The sequence below is a fragment of the Oncorhynchus nerka genome, unplaced genomic scaffold (assembly GCF_034236695.1).
Source record: "Oncorhynchus nerka isolate Pitt River unplaced genomic scaffold, Oner_Uvic_2.0 unplaced_scaffold_2763, whole genome shotgun sequence".
Classification (NCBI taxonomy): domain Eukaryota; kingdom Metazoa; phylum Chordata; class Actinopteri; order Salmoniformes; family Salmonidae; genus Oncorhynchus; species Oncorhynchus nerka.
The window spans coordinates 1-10,000 of record NW_027038536.1 but is presented as its reverse complement, the minus strand read 5'-3'; the positions used below and the strand labels follow the sequence as shown (position 1 = coordinate 10,000).

General features: G+C 49.2%; 1 protein-coding gene across 1 annotated transcript in view; it reads right to left on the bottom strand.

Moving 5' to 3' along the window:
* Positions 1-6,967, bottom strand: part of LOC115126858 (interactor of little elongator complex ELL subunit 2) — a gene marked incomplete at its 5' end in the record, with an annotated part of 27,577 nt that extends 20,610 nt beyond the window's left edge. Inside the window, 6 exon segments of the mRNA XM_065014530.1 lie at positions 1-10; positions 12-33; positions 937-1,068; positions 1,071-1,277; positions 1,280-1,772; positions 6,779-6,967. The exon segment at positions 1-10 is cut by the window's left edge and continues 85 nt beyond it. Coding sequence (XP_064870602.1) covers positions 1-10; positions 12-33; positions 937-1,068; positions 1,071-1,277; positions 1,280-1,772; positions 6,779-6,967 — 1,053 coding nt within the window.
* Positions 6,968-10,000: the final 3,033 nt, after the last annotated feature.

Genomic DNA, 10,000 nt, shown 5'->3' with positions numbered 1-10,000 from the left:
CTCAGCCCCCCATGAGATCATCACACAGCAGCCCTGGGGGAGGGACACATTAACATGTAACACATCAGACCTGGGGGGAGGGACACATTAACATGTGAACACATCAGACCTGGGGGACACATTAACATGTAACACATCAGCCCTGGGGGACATATTAACATGTAACACATCAGACCTGGAGGGGACACATTAACATGTAACACATCAGCCCTGGGAGGGACATATTAACATGTAACACAGCAGCCCTGGGGGACATTAACATGTAACACATCAGCCTGGGGGGGACATATTAACATGTAACACATCAGCCCTGGGGGGGGACATTAACATGTAACACATCAGCCCTGGGGGACACATTAACATGTAAATACAGCAGACCTGGGGGACACATTAACATGTAACACATCAGCCCTGGGGGGGGACATATTAACATGTAACACAGCAGCCCTGGGGGACATTAACATGTAACACATCAGCCCTGGGGGGGGCATATTAACATGTAACACATCAGCCCTGGGGGACATATTAACATGTAACACATCAGCCTGGGGACACATTAACATAAAAAATACAGCAGCCCTGGGGGGACACATTAACATGTTACACAGCAGCCTGGGGGGGACACATTAACATGTTACACAGCAGCCCTGGGGGACACATTAACATGTAACACATCAGCCCTGGGAGGGACACATTAACATGTAACACATCAGCCTGGGGAGGGACACATTAACATGTAACACAGCAGCCCTGGGGGGACATATTAACATGTAACACAGCAGCCCTGGGGGACATATTAACATGTAACACATCAGCCCTGGGGGGGACACATTAACATGTAACACAACCACAGCTATAATCATTACACACATACCATGCTACAGTCTCACATACTGAATATATTTATATCTGTCCATGTTGATGGTTAATACTAACGTTTTTGTTGTACAGTCTTCCTGTTGTCTATTGGTCCAGATTGAGAAGGGCGACATACGCTCTCTCCATCCTGGGTACTCTCCAGGTAGTTGGACACACAGGGCTTCACCAGTGACTGGGGGTTTGTGTTGGAGAGGGTTCTGTGGGCTGGGAGGAGCAGGGTCTGGCTGGGTCCTGGGTCTGGTTGTTAGAGGGTTTGGGTTTGAGCATGGCCTTCTGCATGGCTAGGATCTGACCCAGCTGGTCACAGCCCCCTGGTACCTTAGCCTTCCTGGCCACTCTCCTTGTCCCGGTGGCGAGGGGTGGTGGTGAGGAGGCAGAGGGGGATCGGGGAGTGTCCTGTTGATGTGTTGGGGAGAGTTGGGTCGCCGTGGTTGGGGTAACCTGTTGGTGGTGGAGACTGGGGATACAGGGTCATCAATCACCAGGCGCTCGTCTTCTGAGTCTCCACCTGAGGATAACTGTTCCTCAGAGTCCTGTACAGAGCCAGGTTTCAGCTGATTGGCTGAAGGGACAGTAGCAGCCAATGATTGTCCAGCACAGCTCTGCTCTCTTAGCTCTCTCCCCTCTGTCTCTGAAACCACCTTTGTGTTTGTCCATAATAAGTTCACCTCTTCATCCTGAGTTCTGCTGGCCTTCGATACCTCTTTACCCAGGGTCCCACTGTGCTGTTTAGACTTGGTTTTAGGCTGACTGACCAAGTCTTTCTGTAGATGATGAGTCTTCAGCCTCTTGGGGGACTGAGTCGTTTCTCCAAACGTTTCTAAGTCTGTGAGATCAAGTCCAAAGTCCAGACCAGAGGTCTCAAACGAGGCCAGCCTCCTCTGGGAGCTCTCCTGTAGAGCACACACTGAGTTAGAGCTATCCTGTAGAGCGCAAACTGAGTTAGAGCTCTCCTGTAGAGCACACACTGAGTTAGAGCTCTCCTGTAGAGCACACACTGAGTTAGAGTTCTCCTGTAGAGCACACACTGAGTTAGAGTTCTCCTGTAGAGCGCACACTGAGTTAGAGCTATCCTGTAGAGCGCACACTGAGTTAGAGCTCTCCTGTAGAGCACACACTGAGTTAGAGCTATCCTGTAGAGCACACACTGAGTTAGAGCTATCCTGTAGAGCACACACTGAGTTAGAGCTATCCTGTAGAGCACACACTGAGTTAGAGCTATCCTGTAGAGCACACACTGAGTTAGAGCTATCCTGTAGAGCACACACTGAGTTAGAGCTATCCTGTAGAGCGCACACTGAGTTAGAGCTCTCCTGTAGAGCGCACACTGAGTTAGAGCTATCCTGTAGAGCACACACTGAGTTAGAGCTATCCTGTAGAGCACACACTGAGTTAGAGCTATCCTGTAGAGCACACACTGAGTTAGAGCTCTCCTGTAGAGCACACACCGAGTTAGAGTTCTCCTGTAGAGCACACACTGAGTCCGAGCTCTTCTGTAGAGCACACACTGAGTTAGAGCTATCCTGTAGAGCACACACTGAGTTAGAAACCAACTTTACTCTAGCAAGGGAAACAATTACAAAACATCTGCTATGAAACCAAATTAAGGGTTAGGCTACAGACAGCTAGGAGATGTAGGGTTAAGGTCAGGGTTAGGGGTTAGACTACAGACAGCTAGGAGATGTAGGGTTAAGGTCAGGGTTAGGCTACATACAGCTAAGAGATGTAGGGTTAAGGTCAGGATTAGGGGTTAGGCTACAGACAGCTAGGAGATGTAGGGTTAAGGTCAGGGTTAGGGGTTAGGGTACAGACAGCTAGGAGATGTAGGGTTAAGGTTAGGGGTTAGGGTACAGACAGCTAGGAGATGTAGGGTTAAGGTTAGGGGTTAGGGTACAGACAGCTAGGAGATGTAGGGTTAAGGTCAGGGTTAGGGTACAGACAGCTAGGAGATGTAGGGTTAAGGTCAGGGTTAGGGATTAGGCTACAGACAGCTAGGAGATGTAGGGTTAAGGTCAGGGGTTAGGGTACAGACAGCTAAGAGATGTAGGGTTAAGGTCAGGGGTTAGGGTACAGACAGCTAGGAGTTGTAGGGTTAAGGTTAGGTAGGGGTTAGGCTACAGACAGCTAGGAGATATAGGGTTAAGGTCAGGGTTAGGGTACAGACAGCTAGGAGATGTAGGGTTAAGGTCAGGGTTAGGGGTTAGGGTACAGACAGCTAGGAGATGTAGGGTTAAGGTCAGGGTTAGGCTACAGACAGCTAGGAGATGTAGGGTTACGGTTAGGTAGGGGTTAGGCTACATACAGCTAGGAGATGTAGGGTTAAGGTCAGGGTTAGGGTACAGACAGCTAGGAGATGTAGGGTTAAGGTCAGGGTTAGGCTACAGACAGCTAGGAGATGTAGGGTTAAGGTCAGGGGTTAGGGGTTAGGGTACAGACAGCTAGGAGTTGTAGGGTTAAGGTTAGGTAGGGGTTAGGCTACAGCCAGCTAGGAGATGTAGGGTTAAGGTTAGGGGTTAGGGTACAGACAGCTAGGAGATGTAGGGTTAAGGTCAGGGTTAGGGTACAGACAGCTAGGAGATGTAGGGTTAAGGTCAGGGTTAGGGATTAGGCTACAGACAGCTAGGAGATGTAGGGTTAAGGTCAGGGGTTAGGGTACAGACAGCTAAGAGATGTAGGGTTAAGGTCAGGGGTTAGGGGTTAGGGTACAGACAGCTAGGAGTTGTAGGGTTAAGGTTAGGTAGGGGTTAGGCTACAGACAGCTAGGAGATATAGGGTTAAGGTCAGGGTTAGGGTACAGACAGCTAGGAGATGTAGGGTTAAGGTCAGGGTTAGGGTTAGGGTACAGACAGCTAGGAGATGTAGGGTTAAGGTCAGGGTTAGGGCTACAGACAGCTAGGAGATGTAGGGGTTAGGTAGGGGCTAGGCTACATACAGCCAGGGAGATGTAGGGGTTAAGGTCAGGGTTAGGGTACAGACAGCTAGGAGATGTAGGGTTAAGGTCAGGGTTAGGCTACAGACAGCTAGGAGATGTAGGGTTAAGGTCAGGGGTTAGGGGTTAGGGTACAGACAGCTAGGAGTTGTAGGGTTAAGGTTAGGTAGGGGTTAGGCTACAGCCAGCTAGGAGATGTAGGGTTAAGGTTAGGGGTTAGGGTACAGACAGCTAGGAGATGTAGGGTTAAGGTTAGGGTACAGACAGCTAGGAGGTGTAGGGTTAAGGTCAGGGTTAGGGGTTGGGTACAGACAGCTAGGAGATGTAGGGTTAAGGTCAGGGTTAGGGGTTAGGCTACATACAGCTAAGAGATGTAGGGTTAAGGTCAGGGTTAGGGTACAGACAGCTAGGAGATGTAGGGTTAAGGTTAGGGGTTAGGGTACAGACAGCTAGGAGATGTAGGGTTAAGGTTAGGGGTTAGGGTACAGACAGCTAGGAGATGTAGGGTTAAGGTCAGGGTTAGGGTACAGACAGCTAGGAGATGTAGGGTTAAGGTCAGGGTTAGGGATTAGGCTACAGACAGCTAGGAGATGTAGGGTTAAGGTCAGGGGTTAGGGTACAGACAGCTAAGAGATGTAGGGTTAAGGTCAGGGGTTAGGGGTTAGGGTACAGACAGCTAGGAGTTGTAGGGTTAAGGTTAGGTAGGGGTTAGGCTACAGACAGCTAGGAGATATAGGGTTAAGGTCAGGGTTAGGGTACAGACAGCTAGGAGATGTAGGGTTAAGGTCAGGGTTAGGGGTTAGGGTACAGACAGCTAGGAGATGTAGGGTTAAGGTCAGGGTTAGGCTACAGACAGCTAGGAGATGTAGGGTTACGGTTAGGTAGGGGTTAGGCTACATACAGCTAGGAGATGTAGGGTTAAGGTCAGGGTTAGGGTACAGACAGCTAGGAGATGTAGGGTTAAGGTCAGGGTTAGGCTACAGACAGCTAGGAGATGTAGGGTTAAGGTCAGGGGTTAGGGGTTAGGGTACAGACAGCTAGGAGTTGTAGGGTTAAGGTTAGGTAGGGGTTAGGCTACAGCCAGCTAGGAGATGTAGGGTTAAGGTTAGGGGTTAGGGTACAGACAGCTAGGAGATGTAGGGTTAAGGTCAGGGTTAGGGTACAGACAGCTAGGAGATGTAGGGTTAAGGTCAGGGTTAGGGATTAGGCTACAGACAGCTAGGAGATGTAGGGTTAAGGTCAGGGGTTAGGGTACAGACAGCTAGAGATGTAGGGTTAAGGTCAGGGTTAGGGTACAGACAGCTAGGAGTTGTAGGGTTAAGGTTAGGTAGGGGTTAGGCTACAGACAGCTAGGAGATATAGGGTTAAGGTCAGGGTTAGGGTACAGACAGCTAGGAGATGTAGGGTTAAGGTCAGGGTTAGGGGTTAGGGTACAGACAGCTAGGAGATGTAGGGTTAAGGTCAGGGTTAGGCTACAGACAGCTAGGAGATGTAGGGTTAAGGTTAGGGGTTAGGCACAGACAGCTAGGAGATGTAGGGTTAGGTCAGGGTTAGGGTACAGACAGCTAGGAGATGTAGGGTTAAGGTCAGGGTTAGGCTACAGACAGCTAGGGGAGATGCAGGGGTTAAGGTCAGGGTTAGGGAGTTAGGTACAGACAGCTAGGAGTTGTAGGGTTAAGGTTAGGTAGGGGTTAGGCTACAGCCAGCTAGGAGATGTAGGGTTAAGGTTAGGGGTTAGGGTACAGACAGCTAGGAGATGTAGGGTTAAGGTTAGGGTACAGACAGCTAGGAGGTGTAGGGTTAAGGTCAGGGTTAGGGGTTGGGTACAGACAGCTAGGAGATGTAGGGTTAAGGTCAGGGTTAGGGGTTAGGCTACATACAGCTAAGAGATGTAGGGTTAAGGTCAGGGTTAGGGGTTAGGGTACAGACAGCTAGGAGATGTAGGGTTAAGGTCAGGGTTAGGGTACAGACAGCTACGAGATGTAGGGTTAAGGTCAGGGTTAGGGGTTAGGGTATAGACATCTAGGAGATGTAGGGTTAATATCAGGGTTAGGGGTTAGGGTACAGACAGCTAGGAGATGTAGGGTTAAGGTCAGGGTTAGGGGTTAGGGTACAGACAGCTAGGAGATGTAGGGTTAAGGTTAGGGGTTAGGCTACATACAGCTAGGAGATGTAGGGTTAAGGTCAGGGGTTAGGCTACAGACAGCTAGGAGATGTAGGGTTAAGGTCAGGGTTAGGGGTTAGGGTACAGACAGCTAGGAGATGTAGGGTTAAGGTCAGGGTTAGGGGTTAGGGTACAGACAGCTAGGAGATGTAGGGTTAAGGTTAGGGGTTAGGCTACATACAGCTAGGAGATGTAGGGTTAAGGTCAGGGGTTAGGGCTGAGACAGGCTAGGAGATGTAGGGTTAAGGTCAGGGTTAGGGGTTAGGGTACAGACAGCTAGGAGATGTAGGGTTAAGGTTAGGGGTTAGGGTACAGACAGCTAGGAGATGTAAGGTTAGGGTCAGGGTTAGGGGTTAGGGTATAGACAGCTAGGAGATGTAGGGTTAAGGTCAGGGTTAGGGGTTAGGGTACAGACAGCTAGGAGATGTAGGGTTAAGGTCAGGGTTAGGGGCAGCTAGGAGATGTAGGGTTAAGGTCAGGGTTAGGCTACATACAGCTAGGAGTTGTAGGGTTAAGGTTAGGGGTTAGGGTACAGACAGCTAGGAGATGTAGGGTTAAGGTTAGGGGTTAGGGTACAGACAGCTAGGAGATGTAGGGTTAAGGTCAGGGTTAGGGGTTAGGGTACAGACAGCTAGGAGATGTAGGGTTAAGGTCAGGGTTAGGCTACAGACAGCTAGGAGATGTAGGGTTAAGGTCAGGGTTAGGGGTTAGGGTACAGACAGCTAGGAGATGTAGGGTTAAGGTCAGGGGTTAGGCTACAGACAGCTAGGAGATGTAGGGTTAAGGTTAGGGGTTAGGCTACATACAGCGGGTAGTGGTTTGTTCATAGCTGGAGTCTCAGTCATGAGGTGGAAGACATTCTTGGTTCCAGTCTTGTTGACTGACAGCTTCATGCTCTCCTCGTGGAACAGCAGACTCCTCTCTCTCACAGTCACCTCTGTCTGGAGCAGTGGAGGGTCGATGTACACCGTCTGACTCTGGCTACTGCCTGCAATACAGACACATTACTTACAGGTCTGCTGGGTTAACATCATGAAAACTAGTTTATTAAACAGATGTTGACTTTATGGCATCTCTCATTGGACTGTTCAACGTTGGTCTGACCAATTGGAATCTATGCTTCAGTTTTGATCACCTGGACTGGGAAATGTTCCGGGTCACCTTTGGGAATAGTATGGACATATACACTGACTCTGTGACTGGGTTCACCAGGAAGTGCATAGAGGATGTTGTTACGACTGTGACTGGGTTCACCAGGAAGTGCATAGAGGATGTTGTTACTACTGTGACTGGGTTCACCAGGAAGTGCATAGAGGATGTTGTTACTACTGTGACTGGTTCACCAGGAAGTGCATAGAGGATGTTGTTACTACTGTGACTGGGTTCACCAGGAAGTGCATAGAGGATGTTGTTACGACTGTGACTGGGTTCACCAGGAAGTGCATAGAGGATGTTGTTACTACTGTGACTGGGTTCACCAGGAAGTGCATAGAGGATGTTGTTACGACTGTGACTGGGTTCACCAGGAAGTGCATAGAGGATGTTGTTACTACTGTGACTGGGTTCACCAGGAAGTGCATAGAGGATGTTGTTACTACTGTGACTGGGTTCACCAGGAAGTGCATAGAGGATGTTGTTACGACTGTGACTGGGTTCACCAGGAAGTGCATAGAGGATGTTGTTACGACTGTGACTGGGTTCACCAGGAAGTGCATAGAGGATGTTGTTACTACTGTGACTGGGTTCACCAGGAAGTGCATAGAGGATGTTGTTACTTTCTGTGACTGGGTTCACCAGGAAGTGCATAGAGGATGTTGTTACTACTGTGACTGGGTTCACCAGGAAGTGCATAGAGGATGTTGTTACTACTGTGACTGGGTTCACCAGGAAGTGCATAGAGGATGTTGTTACGACTGTGACTGGGTTCACCAGGAAGTGCATAGAGCATGTTGTTACTACTGTGACTGGGTTCACCAGGAAGTGCATAGAGGATGTTGTTACTACTGTGACTGGGTTCACCAGGAAGTGCATAGAGGATGTTGTTACTACTGTGACTGGGTTCACCAGGAAGTGCATAGAGGATGTTGTTACTACTGTGACTGGGTTCACCAGGAAGTGCATAGAGGATGTTGTTACTACTGTGACTGGGTTCACCAGGAAGTGCATAGAGGATGTTGTTACTACTGACTGGGTTCACCAGGAAGTGCATAGAGGATGTTGTTACTACTGTGACTGGGTTCACCAGGAAGTGCATAGAGGATGTTGTTACTACTGTGACTGTTCACCAGGAAGTGCATAGAGGATGTTGTTACTACTGTGACTGGGTTCACCAGGAAGTGCATAGAGGATGTTGTTACTACTGTGACTGGGTTCACCAGGAAGTGCATAGAGGATGTTGTTACTACTGTGACTGGGTTCACCAGGAAGTGCATAGAGGATGTTGTTACTACTGTGACTGGGTTCACCAGGAAGTGCATAGAGGATGTTGTTACTACTGTGACTGGGTTCACCAGGAAGTGCATAGAGGATGTTGTTACGACTGTGACTGGGTTCACCAGGAAGTGCATAGAGCATGTTGTTACTACTGTGACTGGGTTCACCAGGAAGTGCATAGAGGATGTTGTTACTACTGTGACTGGGTTCACCAGGAAGTGCATAGAGGATGTTGTTACTACTGTGACTGGGTTCACCAGGAAGTGCATAGAGGATGTTGTTACTACTGTGACTGGGTTCACCAGGAAGTGCATAGAGGATGTTGTTACTACTGTGACTGGGTTCACCAGGAAGTGCATAGAGGATGTTGTTACTACTGTGACTGGGTTCACCAGGAAGTGCATAGAGGATGTTGTTACTACTGTGTATAGATGGCAGCATTCAAAATGCTAAATTAAAGTGTGAACCATTGCATTTAACCACAGCAAGGTGACTGGGAACATGGACGTGTACAAGCAGACCAGCTATGACCTCCGTAAGGCAATAAAATAGGCACAAACAACAGCACAGGAACAAAGTGGAGTTGCAAGTCAACGGCTCAGACACACTATATGTGGCAGGGACTACAGTCAATCACAGACAATAAAGGGAGAGCCAGCCACGTTGCGGACACAAACACCTCGCTCCCGGGTCAAGTTAAGGACCTTGTTCGCCCGCTTTGAGGAAAACACCACCGAGCCACCAACGCAGGCCCCGCCTCTCGTGAAGACTGTGTGCTACACCGATCTCTGTCGCTGACGTGAGTAAGTGATTTAAGCGTGTTAACCATCGCAAGGCTGCTGGCCCAGACGGCATTCAAAGCAGAGCAACTGGCTGGAGTGTTTTACAGACATATTCAATCTCTCCAAATACCAGTCTGTTATCCCCAATTTCTTCAAGATATCCACCATTGTTTCTATACCCAAGAAAGCAAAAGAAACTGAACTAAATGATTGTTGCCCTGTAACACTCACTTCTGTCATAACAAATTGCTTTAGGCTAGTTAAGGATCACATCAGCTCCACCTTACACGCCACCCTAGATCCATTAGAAACTGCCCCAACAGATCCACAGGCAACGCAATCGCCTTTGCAAAGCCCTTTCCCACCTGGACAAGAGGAATACATATGTAAGAATGCTGTTCATTGATTACAGATCAGCCTTCAACACCATAGTGCCCGACAAGCTCATCACTAAGCTCAGGGCTCTGGGTCTGAACTTCCAGATGGCCCGTCCCCTGGAGCTGATCGTGGACTACAGGAGACAGCAGCGAGAGCACGTCCCCATCCACATCAACGGCCAGCAGTGGAGTGGGTCAAAGCGTCAAGTTCCTCGGCATGCACGTCACTGAGGACCTGAAATGTTCCCTTCACACCAACAGAGTGAAAATGTGTCTTGGCCCCTAAGACCGTCACGAACTTCTACAGATGCATCATCGAGACCATCTGTCACTAGCCAGCTACCACCCGGTAGCCTACCCTGAACCTTAGTCACTGTCACTAGCCGGCTACCACCCGGTACTCTACCCTGAACCTTAGACACTGTCACTAGCCAGC